At 43.8% G+C, this 14,593-nt stretch overlaps 1 protein-coding gene across 3 annotated transcripts; it reads right to left on the bottom strand.

The window, feature by feature from the left end:
• Window positions 1-115: 115 nt before the first annotated feature.
• Window positions 116-13,706, bottom strand: alpk3a (alpha-kinase 3a). Of its 3 annotated transcripts, none has more exons than XM_030366388.1 (15): window positions 13,556-13,706; window positions 12,981-13,270; window positions 12,466-12,498; window positions 11,976-12,097; window positions 11,221-11,338; window positions 9,804-11,127; window positions 4,608-7,371; window positions 3,955-4,102; window positions 3,377-3,504; window positions 3,242-3,277; window positions 2,546-2,820; window positions 2,323-2,411; window positions 2,004-2,221; window positions 1,755-1,803; window positions 116-1,664 (listed from the first exon to the last, which is right to left on the bottom strand). In XM_030366388.1, the coding sequence occupies exons 2-15, from the start codon at window positions 13,109-13,111 to the stop codon at window positions 1,319-1,321; spliced, it is 5,781 nt and encodes a 1,926-aa protein (XP_030222248.1). In that variant the 5' UTR covers window positions 13,112-13,270; window positions 13,556-13,706; the 3' UTR covers window positions 116-1,318. The 3 variants fall into 3 exon arrangements, with proteins under 3 accessions (XP_030222248.1, XP_030222249.1, XP_030222250.1); XM_030366389.1 differs by lacking the exon at window positions 13,556-13,706 and adding an exon at window positions 13,369-13,544; XM_030366390.1 differs by lacking the exon at window positions 12,466-12,498 and having other exon boundaries at window positions 13,556-13,705.
• Window positions 13,707-14,593: the final 887 nt, after the last annotated feature.

Raw genomic sequence — 14,593 nt, 5'->3', positions numbered from 1 at the left:
TGTTGGAACACAATAATGTTGAGTTTGATTATGTTTTAAAACTTTTATTCTTACAAAATAAACTGAGACAGGCCAAAGTGTGGTCAATGAACATTAACCACTCTGTAAACACACATTCCTTTCACGCTTCTTTTAATTACTTCAGTCACCTGTTTGTTTCTTCACTTACAACCTATCCTTGTCAGACTCTTTCTGAAACTTTGACACATCGATATGCATGGTTTCAATGACACCGTTTTTGAAAGTGTCTGAAAGTGAATCATGCCGAACGGAAATCCTTTTTGCATCAGTACCTTTTTTCCTTTATTCTTTCGTTCTTCTTTCTCTCTTTCTTTGTTTCTCTTTATATAGCAAAAATAATGTTGTGCTGGCATTGAGTTCAGCAGTAACAATTCAGATAATTATACAAAATTACAACAATACAAAAAGGCATGAATGGAACGCTCTCCTTACAAGCCCTCCTTGCATGTGTGTTTGAAAGTCAACAAGGATTGCGACAAGTGGACTTCATGACTCATTTACTTCCTCATTAAGGTCCTCCTTATCAACGCTAATTGCTTATTAACGCAACTACTCCCATTCCTCCATAAGATTGTCTATCGATAGACTGCTTACCATACACAACTGTTCTGTAACCAATACAACTTAATCATATTACTTAAAAACGAGAACAATGAGGTGGCAACATGTGAACCAGAAATATAAATGATCTTGTAATGCCGTACTCAGAGTAGGCTAAAACTGCAGCATTACAGATAATCTTTAACCAAAAGAATGTCTACAAACATAGAAACTAAATGTGTTACAGAGTAGGCCTACTCAGCTTGTCACATTTAACCTTGAAACATCTTATTAAAGCTGTGTTGAAATTGTGTTCAAACAATTTTCCCGGCTCCAAGCCTCAAAAGTAAATGAAAGGATGAAGGTGTTTAAAATATTAAAAATATGAGCAAATTGGGATCTGTAGGTTGTGACCCTTGTACCTTAAAACATCCCAAGAAAACATTATCTCAGCAGTGCATGTGGAAGGTAAGGGGCGGGAGACCAGTGTAGCTCCAATAAAGGACATGCTGATGACGGTAAATGAGACATTTACAGTACTTTACATAATAGGGTAAACCCAGCCCTTCAATGGCCTGTGCTCCCCTACATAACCACTTAACAAAGTATCTAATATCATATCAATGTTAATGATGTTCACTCTGTACCACTGACCAAAACGGTTGTTGCTATTTTTATATTTAGAAGAGCCATCCGTGAACAAAATTCATTGAACATGGAGAAAAGTTAGTTTGATGTCTCACCAGGACCCCCCTTTCTAACTCTTAAGGACCGTTTCAGAGGTTCCCTCAGGGTTTGCTTTGGCGGTTGGGTTATTTTCCTCGGTCCCCGGAGCCTTCCTTGGCACCTTTGGACTAGCGGTGGCCTTTCTGGACGTTAGGGGGCTAGGGACCCCTCTGCGCTGCAGTACGGGGCTTGAGCTCGTGCTCAGCTTGCGCTGCAACAGCGGGCTTCTGGAGCCCTTTATCTTGCTGGGCTGCTGAAGACTGTCCGCTGCCTTCAGGGAACGCAGGCCCAGAAGACCACAGTAGTAGTTACACTGATGCTGGGCCGCAAACTGCTCCAGGAGCTCCGGTGAGCCTTGCTCCGTAAGGCCTTGATACCTGAAACACACAAGGCCATTCGATCAGCCCATGGTGGAAGTCAACTTGTGCAGCTCAAACACATTAGCATCCATCTGTGCGAATACACACCCCTTTGACTTGGTCGCAACTCTGATGTTGGTGAGCTTTGTTTCCACACCTTTAAAAGAAAGAAAATGCAGTTGATTCTAAAGTTTATACTAATAACAACAATACTACTACTACCACCACTTATAACACCACTGCTAATAATAATAATTGACTAATATTGACTAATGATAGTAGGAAGTATAATGGTTGGAATATAGTAAGGTTATAAATAGTAATTTGTGTTGACCTTATATAACCGATGAAACTCACCCTGTAGATTGGTGACCAGTAAGTTTCCGTGGGTCCACTGGTGGATCCAATGCTGGAAGGTGCAGCACTTCTGCTCCACCTCCGAGCTGGTCCTGGTGATGAGCCGGCCCTTGGTGTCCATGTGGCAGTACTTGAGGAAGACCCCCGGCAGGTCCGTCTCCACCGTGGCGTACGGCACGGTGTTAGCCGGCCGGTACATCAGGTACTGAGGCAGGACTCTGTGTAGGGAGAAAGGCCCACCAGCAGTCAACAGCCGCCTCCACTTGTGTAGGATATAAAGGTTTTGTTTTATTCTTAGCTTCAAGTCTGTGATACTCACTCTAGTGAAAAGCCAAAGTTCTCAATGACTCTTGCTTCGGCTGCAAATATTTTACAGTATTCCCGAATCATGTTTTGAATTTTGCATTCCTGGCAAGACAAAATAAGGAGATATTTACAATTATGAGTTAATAACAAGGATATAATATATTATGCATGAATTGGGATCTGGTTTAATGTCATGGGATAATGTATTCATGCTCACGTTAAACCACACAACTCACTTGCTTAGTCATTTCTAGGTTTCTCTCTGCAAGGTTACGCTCCTCCTTGGTCTCATAAGGGATGGGACTTTGGACCTTCATAATGCAGGTGCTCCCAGACTCAAAGACGGGATCCAGGCCGTAGATGACCTTTATCCTGCAGGCCTTGTGTGCACAGCCCTCCCCCATGTGAGACACCTTTGTCATGATGCGTCCAAAGAACTTGTCGCCCCAGCAGCTGACGTCGGCCAGGCCTTTGGTGAACCTTAGCGGGGTCATCTCTACCTCCTCCCCAACTGGAGCCGCACAATGAAAGCACATCACACGTGCACGGTTTCCGTTGGGGTGTGTCACAGAGCCCATGTTCAATTCCCCCCACCACAGCCCACCCAAACTGCATCATGGGTAACAACATGACTGAGATGTGTTCATCAAAGAGAGAGAGAGAGAGAGAGAGAGAGAGAGAGAGAGAGAGAGAGAGAGAGAGAGAGAGAGAGAGAGAGAGAGAGAGAGAGAGAGAGAGAGAGAGAGAGAGAGAGAGAGAAGAAAAGCAACTATTAAGGAAAGGACGTGGACAGGGTGTTCCAGCCAACGTGTTCGAACCCCAATGTCTGCAGTCTACCTGTCTGCTAAGGCAAACCTAACCCTTCCTGCTCATAAATGACATGCTATAAAACGATTAACTGCTAAGTAACTGATAAAAAACTGATAGATTACCTTCCAAATCGTCTTTCAGTAACATATCAGATAAGACTGTAAAACAGAGAAACAACAAACACACGGTCAGGAGTGTGAATGAATAGTCATGAGGGATTTGAGGTGAAATCTGGGAGATCACTATGGGGTTCTTACTGTCCATGCTGAGCAGGAAGTCAGTGGTGTCAGTCCCATATTCGTTCTTGATGGTGCAACCATATACTCCGCAGTCTGGGCTGGACGCCTGGACAATAGCCAGAGCTACTTGGCTCTCATCTCCTCCACTTAAAAAGACATTAGAAAACCATTAGAAAAACAACATTGACCCACAAGAGGTCACTGTAGAGCAACGTTGCACTGTGGCTTGCGTGACTGTCGGAGGGACAACATCCTGCTGACACAGTAACTAATGTCACATATATAGACTTTAAATGCCTCCCCCCCTCCCCTGCCCCCTGGAGATGTTGAAACAGTGTATCAGCTTACAGTGTCTGTGTCTGGTGGGAGCGTCACCTCTGTGTGTCACAGCTGTGTGCTTCAGGGTCACATGAGATCCCCTGCTCAACAGAGAGCTCAACTGAGGGACCAGGCGGGGGAATGCCCTGTGACCCACTTAGCATTAACTCAACCTTAGTTACACGGTGAGGATGAGGATTTGGGGATCCACAGATAAAAGGTCTGTGCGGGGTGGGGGGGTAGTCTGTGCCTTGTTGTGGACATCGTAGCACGGGTACCTTCTTTGGACCTCCAGTATCTCCACTTCGTCTCTGTACCACTTGACAGTGGAGTCACTGAGGATGTTGAAGAACTGGCACCACAGCTTCAGATGTCCCGAGGCGTCGGGGAACGGCTCCCCCCTGATCTTGCGGATCACCTGTGGGGCTGGGGACGGGGGCGGGGGGGACGGGGGGCAGAGGACAAGGGCAAGATCCACTGGTACTGCGGTTCTTGACTATCTTATGTTGGCAATTCCTCTCAATGACGTGCACCGATCACAGGGGAGTGGGTGGGGCTAAGGAAACTTTGAGTCTTTACTAGAAACATTCCATCTCAATATCATCACACCAGTCAGCAGTTTGATCATAGTTCATCTTACAGTTACAATATAACTGTTAGATGAACTATGATCAAATATTTGATGATGACGAATCAGCATTTTGATCATCTAACTGTTAGAAGACCAGACTGTTAGATGATCAAACTGTCCCCCTCTGGTGTGATGGTATTTGGATGGAATGTTTCTAGGAAAACACCCTAATGGCATGTCAGTTTGTAACTGAAATGCATACAAAATAAATGATACATAATAAATAATAAATACATAATAAATAAAGACAAAATGCATTTTGTAATTATGATGAATCAAATAGTATTTTATTTTGTTTACCTTTGAAAGGGTCCAGCTTTTCCTTCTCCGCGGGCTTCTCCTCTGACTTGCTGCTGTCCGGCTCCTCTGCAGGCTTCTCCTCCACCACCTTTGGCACCTCCAGCATGGCCCTGCGGCGGTTCAGCATCGGAGACCGCCTCTCCAGCGGCGGGGTATTTTGTCCGGTAGGAGCCTGCAGGAGGGCGGTCCTCCTACCCTGGCTGGGGGACATGTAGGGGCTCTCCCTCCTCGACACAGCCTCAGGAACCCCTGGAGAATTTTGTCCGGTAGGAGCCTGAAGAAGAGCGGCCCTCCTGGCTTGGCCGGGGGACATGAAGGGGGTCTCCCTCTTCACCAGGGCATCAGGTACCCCTGGGGTATTTTGAACAGTAGGAGCCTGTAGGAGAGAAGCCCTCCTAGCCTGGCCGGGGGACATGAAGGGGCTCTCCCTCCTTGTCACTGCCTCAGCGACCCCTGGGATATTTTGTCCGGCAGGAGACTGAAGGAGAGCAGCCCTCCGAGCCTGGCCGGGGGACATGTAGGGGGCCTCAGCAACCCCCAGGACCGCGAGTCCAGCCCCCTCTCCTCCATCTTCTCCCTTCGACCTCGGCACAAAGATTTTGCGGCGTGCACCAGAGGCCAGCTCCTCTGGGGTGGCCGATCGGATGAGCGACATACTATCTCTGCGCTTGAGCCGCGGGCTGCTCTCACAGGAGAGGGACGAGGTCGGCGTGGATCCTCCGCTCAGCTCCTCCCCTGTCTTGTCACTCTGGGAGTCCCCTACGGTGATGGCAGGGACGGCCAACGCAGTGGGGGAGTCGGAGCGGGGACCAGCTCGAGAGAGGAACCGGCGAAGGCTAGCCGGGCTCAAGGCTGGTGTCGGCTGGGGCTGGACATCCAGCCTCTCCACGGGGAGTTTGTCTGGCTGGAGAGGACGGTCCTTAGCGGGTTCTGACCCAGGGGCATCTGGCTCTTTTTCTCCCTGCTTCATTGGTTTCTTCTTGTGGGTTACAGCGTCACCAACGGCTTCCGTTGTTTTGATCAGGGAATGCGTATTAGCTGTCACACCAGCTGGTGTCTGTGCCCCATTCAACACATGCGCCTGACTGGGAGATTCAAGCGCGATAAGGCTTTCAACATGGGTTTCACCCCCCTGGTAGGGTCCTGTCACTGTGTACATTTGTTGAGATGGCACGGAAATGCTTTCAACAGGAATATCATTACAAATAATGGATATGGGTGGCACCACCAACAGAGGTATCTTGGGGTCTTCAATGACAGGTGCATTGAAGACTTGGTCTGTTTCAGGTACACAGACAGGTACATCCACCGTGAGTTGGTTTTCATCCGTACATGAAACATTTATAACAGGAATGGATACCAACGTGACCGTGTGCTCACTGCGGTGCGGTTCTACGAGTTGTATTTCAGTCTGGGCATGAAGTTGCACACCTTCCTGTGTTTTGTCTGCTGGTGGCTTGTCGTCCTCATTCAGAAGACTTGTCTCCTTGGGTAATAAACTGTCCATCTTTGAAACAAGAATGTCTTTCTCTTTTATTATTGTTATTGAAATATCAGCGTTGCGGTCATTTTGCAAAATCTGAGGATTTCTTATTGATGTCAAAGTAATTAATGGCAGCAATGTCTTTTTGATCTCAGGTTCTTTAACTTCATCACCTGTTTTATTACTCTTTTCATTTGCCACATTTTCTGGGATAATGACTTTAATATCTGTGGTGTCCTCCGAAGTAGAATTTGAGGGTTCACTTTCTGTATTGTTCTCCAAAAACAACCGGCTCCCAGTGTCGTCTGGATGGCCCACAACAATGGCTGACTCTGATAACCTGACAGTTTCTTCCTCATCCCGGGCCACAAGGAGGCTTTGTGGTTCATTCAAATCTTGCACCTCTCCCTCCTTTCCCCTTTTAGACTCTGACTCAATAATTAGGGTAAGCCCCACATTACCCTGTGTCTCCCTTGTTTTTTCAGCGATTTCCGACAGAGGCAGCTCTTCCGGTTCTAGATTAGCATTTACTTCATGTTTTTGGTCAAAAGCAGAACTGAGGTGCTCCTGTAATGGAACTATGTCTTCATTTTGTTCCAACACCGGTGTGGGAGTCACACTGAGATTAAAGGCCGGTGTGCTATCGGACCCATCTGGAAGGCCTCCCTCTTGCATCTTGAAGTCCCCCTTCTCAGAGATGTCTACTGTGTTGACAGTAGAAAGATCACCAATGTTTGCAGTCTGAATAAGTGGAGTATTATTCACTTCCATGCTCTCTGACACCATTTTGTCTGCCTGTACGATGATAATAGGAATAGGAACTTGATTCATAAATGCGGAATCAAACACTGATTGCTCTTCCAAAGAAGGCGCTGACAAAGCAGTATCCATCCGGGTTTCATTCATTTGAATCTCTGCTTGTTCCTGGACCGTCTGGCTCATCAGTGGATAGTTAGGAGGGGGATGGTCCTGGGGCTCCGAGGGGCCTGTCTCCACAGTGGCGTCAGCATGAAGAAGTTGGTCCCCTGCTGCTTTGAGGTAGCAGGGGACCGTTTCATTGATGGAACCGAGAGGCGCACTTTCTACCGTACGGTAACTCAGTGTTGCAGGGGTGGAGGCCTCGCCACAGGCCCGGGTTTGGGTGTCAGGTGAGCTCGGGAGAACTCTCGTAGGTGCAATCTGGGTTTCAACTGTTGGTACTGGCAAAGGGACAGTTGAGATCTTCTGGGTTAAAGCGAACTCTTCCGTGATCCATGATTTCTGGGGAAGTTTTTCTTTTTCCTACAAAAAAACAATCAAAAGGGATTAAATGAGCTTCAATTGCATGGTCATTCAAATAAAGCCTTTTAATTATATCTTATGATAGGGTTAATTATATCAGAGATTATATTGGTAATACACATATAATAATTTATTATTGCCTACTCATAATTTGTTAGTATTTTTAATGCAAGAATGAATGCTAACGTACTGCATTAGTAAATACTTTTAGCTGAGCAACCTATTCAAAAACGATAGGTCAGCCAGTGTAATACATTTATTATCACTTGTATTTGAGGCGTATATTCATCAACCACAACCTAAGATTAGGGGACATCAGTGACTCAAGACTGAAGTCAATCAAAGAGAAATCGATCAAAAATCAATCATTTGAAAGACCAAATCTTTTACTTCAGTTTATTTAATGCAATATATTGTATTTATATGTTCAGCCTTTCAGGGACATACATCATTGTTTGTAATGAAGTACATATCTGACGATGTTTATATGTTTATGACCTGTCAAGATACCTGAGCACTAACCTATATCTCATATTTAAGGTAGCTGAAAGTGAACATACACTTAACATCTAGAACATTGCAAAGTCTGTTAAGTTTGAAGAAACCGGTTTGGGGAAACCAAGTGAGAAGGAAATTCTTGCTGCTGTACCCCCGATGTCAAACCATGACAGGGGAATTCCCCCATAATGAAGCAGGTGTATTGTTTATAGAAGGATTCGTTGGAATTCAAATAATTAAGCAACTGAAAAAGTTATTGTTGTGTTAGGCAAGGCAGCTAAACTCATTCCACGTGTGTGACTCACACATAACGTGTGGACCGTGAATTGGACTTTCACTTATCTAGCAATACAAAGTAAAACAAAGATCATTTTCCATTGAACTAGGTGTATATGTAATTGAATGCAGGTTTTTGGGTATGCATAACATGTTTACATGCGTCATTCACATTCTGTACTGGTCAAGTTTAACTGCCAGGGTCAATAGGTAGCGTACCCCAGAAGAGGGGAACTGCACACAGACTCGTGACAACATGATTGGATTAAAGTAACTACCAAGAAAAATGAGGATGCCAAACGCAATGGATGTGAAACGGTGTCACGTTCTGTCTAAAAGTGGACTTCTGTCCAAAACCATAGCGAGCTGTCTAAACGGAAGTTCCACTCCAGTCTGCAAACACTTCCTTCTCAACGTATCAAGAGAGTATTTAAGAGAGTATTTCCTGATTTACAATTATAGGGAAAGTTGTGGTTTCATGTGTCCATGGGGAAAGATATTCAAACAAAAACAATCAGTTAGTGTTGCCCTGGTTTGGGCAATAGGTCTAGGTGCTCAATTGCCAATGCTTCTTATTTTTGCACGGTGTAGAAATATTAAATGTTAACTTGAAATGAATGAAGATAGTGAGGTGTCAAATAAATACCACCTCAGGATTGTAATGGAATTAAAATGATGAGATGCAACTTTGAGAATCATATTAAACTGCACAATTATGATTACGTTTTGATTTCAAACTGCATCGTTAAAGAATCAGATTTGTAATAACAGAACATAATACCAGTCAACATTCTGTAACTGTTATCAACAAATAATTCATTTTATTAACAAGCTGTTTATCCATAGGATATATTTGCCTTACATTAGACATTTAATATTATTATTTATTTTTTAATAATAATTATGATATCCTTGCATAAAAACGTTTTATTTTTTCAAAGAGATTCTTCAACAAGGCACGCTAGCCTAACCCTATGTGGGTGTTAGTCTTTCAGTCTGTTAGTCTGCCGTGAAGTAGACTTCAGCTCTGTGTGGAGGTTCCAGTCTAGCCAGTAACCAAGCGTGAGGCCTCAGGCCCTCCCATTTCTCATTCTAACAGAGAGAGATAGAGGGTAGAGGCACAGCCAAATCAGCCATGCAGAAGGAACCAACCCCCCCCCCCCCCCCCCCTTCTAGATGAGAAATAAGTTATTTTAAGATGAGGGAGCAGCAAGGAATGTTTTCAATGTGAAGAGGTCCTTTGCGCAAAATGTGTCTTTGAACTCCACTACCGCTCACTCTCTCTCAACCCCCCCCCCCCCCCCCCCCCCCCGCCCTGCTCGAAGTCTTGAAGCCTATTTTGAAGTGCAAATCCAACCCAAGAATGGATGGTTTAATCCTTATCTCTGCCACATAACCATAAGAACCACACATCATGCATCTCATGTGTACTTTGCTATTGTGTGGGTGTGAATGTACAGATAATTGTATTTCCACTTCTATGTATGTCAGGTCAGAAAGGCCCATTGTCGCTGTTTTATGTGTGCGTAACTTCACTCTTTACTGTTCACATATTGTTATAACCTTACGACGCCAATATTCATTGGTTAAACCTATAGAACACTGTTGTATGTTCTGACACGGTCTCTTATTAGAATAATCAATAGAAGGAAACTTACCTTAATGAAAACGGGAGATACAGACATGGGTGCTGCTTCTCCTGATCTTCTGTGCTCTGCATGTGTTGTCATCACCACCTCTTTAAACCTGGGCTCAAAGGAATCAACTCCAGTGTTTGATTGTGGCGTTGGTGCTGGAAAATGTTCCTTTTGTATAACTTCAGGCCCAACTCCTTGGGCGGTCAATGGCTTCCGTAACTCTACATGTGGTTCTGTGACCACGACTCGTGAAGGTTCCCTCGATTCATCCGACTCCATGGGGACAACCTCTTCTGGATGCGGTCTGCAGTCCTCTAGTCGAGGCAATGGTGGTGTTTGTGGTGGTGTTTCTGCTGGTGGAGTTTTAGAGTTATAATCCTCTGTCTCCTCATTGTCTCTATGATCATGAGAGTCCTTCTTGCCCTTGCCAAAGAAAAAGTCCTTGACAGAGTGCAGCACGGAGGTGAGGGAAGCCTGGATATTATGGTGCTCATGGTCCTTGTGACCTCTCCTGTGACTTTTTGGGGCTGGCGAATGGGTACGATGGACTACCGGGCGCTGCAACTCTGTCTGCCTTTCTCTTTCCTTCTCTGTCTCAACTTGTAATTCTGTTTCACTTACTCTCAACCGTTCGTGCTCTTGTACGTGGACGCTCACTTTCTCGACTTCCTTTACCTCTTTACACTTGGCTTCTTTCTCTCTTTCGTCTTCTTTGTTGAGCCCTTGCACAGACGCGTCCATCTCACAAGTCTTCCCCGCCTGTTTCTCCTCAACAGCCTGTGCACTGACCGTCTCGGCCAAGAACTGTGCTAAACTGATGCCGCCATCGTAAGAGTTCTGGCGGCCGTTGACGATTGCATGACCTCTACTGCTACTAGCGCTGGCGGTAACTCCATCCACGCCATTGGAAATCTTTAATTTCTTTGTGGCCACATTATCCTTGGGTGAAGCATCTGTGTCATCCTTCTTTTCAATGATAACGGCTGTGGGGGTCTGAGGGGGTGCTTCTTCGATGTCAGCGCTGGCGCCGTTGGGTTCGGAGGCGGCAGCCACAACTGGCACCACAGCTGGGGGTTCCTCCTTGGTTGGTGGCTGTGGGACTGGACGCTTCCTGGGAGGGCGCTGAGGGCTCCTCTCTGTTTGCTCTTTCGGGACGTCCTCTATCTTCTTGCTGCCCTCCAAGTCCTTCTTCTTGTTGTCGGCCTTCTGCTTGAGCTTGGCGAAGAAGCGCTGATGGATCAGGAACTCACTCATGGTGCCCACCTCCAGAACTCCTGAGCAGGAGACGATGCCCTTAGTGTTGCTGGCGGACGCCTGGTAGATGGCCGCGTCATCCAGTGTGCAGCTGAACGAAGACACAATCACCTTATTATCCTTTCACGAAATGTCATCTTACACATAAAGGTGTTTGTCTAGTAGAAATAGTTGTTTAACATACTTGTAAATTTGCAGAGAGTGGTTTTTTCCATTGCGGTTAATTTCATATTTCGGCAGTCCACAGTACCGGTCCATTTGCATATCGTCTTTGTACCATGTCAGTTCTGGAGCAGGGTAACCTTAATTAAAAAATGTAATGATTAAGATACCTTATGACAGACAAATGTGCACCTCCTTGCAATAAACATTACAATGAAGTTCCCAATGAAATGCAATAAACCTCACACTTTCAGGGCTATAAGTTTTATGATATTGTGTAAGAGGTCGTTATTATGAATACGGTACTAGGGTTTGGGGTAATTTTAAGGGAAAACCGATGGAAGGTAAAATTTAGTCAACCTTGAATTCTATCCATGACTAGTTAGAAATTGCTTAATCGTAAAAACCACCATTAAATCATTTCAAATGGAGATGTTGAAGCTTTTGTGTCATGGTCTGTGACTCAGGATTGCCAAACAAAATCTGAGTGGGTTGTTGAAATACCTGTCTTGATGTGGAAGTTGCATCATTATTTTTGCCACTACATACAATTCATCTGCCTCTGTGCATACAGAATGTCTAAATGATGCAATGAATTGTAAAGGTAAAAACAAGAAAAAAACGATGCCGGGTTGTTGACAGGCCCCTATGTAGCCTACAGGCTTGTGTTGAGATTTCATTAACCACATCCTGTCACACATTCTGAAATCGTTCAGCCACAAATGCAAGTGATGACTTGAAAATGTGTAAAGGTTGATGGTTCAAGTGTGAGCCTACCAGTCACCACACATGTGAACTTGACGTTGCAGTTTTCGGAGACTGCCTTTGATTTCAACGTTTTCTCAAAGGATGGCTGTATGTCCTCCGTCAGCTGTGCCATCACACTGCACAAGGTGCTCCTGTGGGGAAAATAAAGAGATTAGGTTTCCTTTTCTGCATCATTTGAATTCTCCTATTTTGCTAACTGATAACACATTCCAGCTAAGGTTCATTGAGCACGAATTGGGAGGGAAAGACTGACATTTGGATACGTTAATAAGTGATACAGCAGTTACTTGCAGAGGACAAAGAAATCCAACAATCAGGAAGACATAACGTTGGGTTCAATATCGGGTTCAATATCGGTCAGTGAATAAAACGACAAGGAAACATGACATGACAAGGACTTACATCGCTGTTAAAACGTGTGTAGTGTTCATTCCTGGGATAAACCGTCACGTGTGGTTAAGATGTTAGTGAGGAGCAATGTTTTAAAAGTATGGATTACCTCGGTGGCCTGTAGTGAGAATGCCTTGAATAGCTATTCAAAGAGGAGGCAAATAAAGGAACTGTAATCAACAACCTTTTGGGGGAAAGGATCTTGCTTGGAACCCTGTTTACTGAGGTGAAATGTAAATTAATGTTTTTTTGAAAAACCAAACCAATCTTATTTTATTTGTATTTATTAGTTAGTTTGCAATGAAAAGAGGAAAAATAATTGAACTTCAATCAATCATTTATTTTTTTGAGTATCTTAAAGTTGGAGTTAAATGTGTTTTATAATTCTTCTTGTACAATTAAAATGATATCCTTATGTGTTTGCATATTTGATATGATTCTAGCCGCAATGATTTATAAGAATAGTGCAGCTTGTGGAATGTGACCATGACAAGACATTGGCCCCAATAATGTAGGCCTATCACCACTGTTCAATGAACCTATTGATACGGTTTCTCACATCAAACCATCTGTAGAAAGAATATATATTGTCGGATATGGATTACACTTGAAAAGGAGCCATACCTGTTCTCAGGCCTGACATTGGAGAGGTAGGTATTGCGGCTTTCTCTGTTGGAAGAGCTGCCCTCCTCTTCGAAGCTGCTTGTCCTTCCATTGCCCGAGTAAGAACGAGTCATTGGCCTTCTGGACGTCATTGTTTTTTTAAGTGAATCACAAATGTTTAAGCACACTTTATGAAGAAAAACAGCTTCCCAGAGAGGTCAAAGGAAAATAATCTTCAGTCTAAATATCCTTGAGTTAAGAGCTTGACAAATAACAGTGCTCCAGTTTAGAGTTGAAGTTTGTTGAGTGAACTGCAGAAAACCAAAAGAGAAACATTTATTACATTTGGTTACACTTTGAGTTGTGTGAGAACCTGCTGGATATTGAACATAACAAAAGCCAAACACACCATGAAGTGTTATTGGTGCATGTCCTCCCTGACCAAACAAAGTCCTAGCATATGAGAGGGTTATAAATACTATCGACTATCAGGCCGTTCAGGAGCGGTTATTTGTCAAACAAGCCCTTTACATTCCAAGTATCTCTCCAACCAAACGACTGTAAAACATAAAACATAGAAACGGATTTTGGCTTACCATTGAGATGGGTACTGTGTTCTCTCAGAGCCTATATTCCTATGAGTCCTACTTGTAAAACTGCAATTGCCAATCATAGTCTTGCATGTGTTGCCAGCAGGGCCCTATTTATAGAAGGCCTACAAATAGGTGCAAGTGCCCATCACATTTTCCAAAATCTAGACAGTGAATTTAGCTAAGAATCAAACTATACAAAATGCATATTTCTCACACAAACATAGAGACAAATAAAACAGAAAAGGAAAATATTTAAAAAAAAACATGTTTCAGAATGAAACTATACTTATATATCTACATTTCACCCGCGAAATTTTCTTTTTTAAACGCCATTGCGTTGCACACTCACATATACAGCAGTAAGACACATAAGCGGTGAGACACTTAAGCAGTGAAACAGTTAAGCAGTGAGACACTTAAGCAGTGAGACGGTTAAGTGTTGAACGGCATGTGAGCTCTGCAGCTGATGACGTCTTCGAGCCCAACAGTTGGCCTCGAGCTCAAAAACATTGCAACCCAAGGTCACAAGACTAATTCGTTGTTTACGTCACATGATCAATTATCATGTTTCATCATTCTGTTTGTAGAAGAGGGGGCTGTAGCATGGACATAACATAGGCCTAAGTTATGTTACACCTGTATAAGACAAAACTAATCCTGTTCTTTTTTATTGTATACACAATTTATAGACAAAGCAATCACTATCTACTAATGCTACCTATCATCTATGGCTGTCTCTAGCTTAATTTGTTTTGAATATCCTGTCTCAAGTTGGCCCAAATGCTTAGGTTTCAAAGCCTAAATCTCAGCCTTCTGAACACAGTGAACGCCCACTTACCGGTAATTTCGTATTTTTCTTCTCTTTTGTTTACCGTAATAACTCTAATGTAGTTTCCAAATCCAAAGTAAACGTTGAACAGACTTTTTAACGTCATGCGATTGTAACTTAAATTTACTCTCTACGTTACATTATAACCTAAACGAAACCAAACACCTTTCTCAATGTAGCCATCATATAAATAGTATTTTATTGTAGCTCTG

This window comes from Gadus morhua, chromosome 9 (assembly GCF_902167405.1).
Source record: "Gadus morhua chromosome 9, gadMor3.0, whole genome shotgun sequence".
Taxonomy (NCBI): Eukaryota; Metazoa; Chordata; class Actinopteri; order Gadiformes; family Gadidae; genus Gadus; species Gadus morhua.
Note: the sequence above shows the minus strand (reverse complement) of the source record. Positions and strands in the feature narration are given on the sequence as shown.

Coding starts and splice junctions, on each gene's coding strand:
- alpk3a (XM_030366388.1), bottom strand. CDS start 13,111: ATGACGTCCAGAAGGCCAATGACTCGTTCTTACTCGGGCAATGGAAGG. Junction 11,339..11,975: donor GTTCACATGTGTGGTGACTG/GTAGGCTCACAC, acceptor TTTTTAATTAAG/GTTACCCTGCTCCAGAACTG. Junction 2,821..3,241: donor ACTGAAAGACGATTTGGAAG/GTAATCTATCAG, acceptor GTGCGGCTCCAG/TTGGGGAGGAGGTAGAGATG.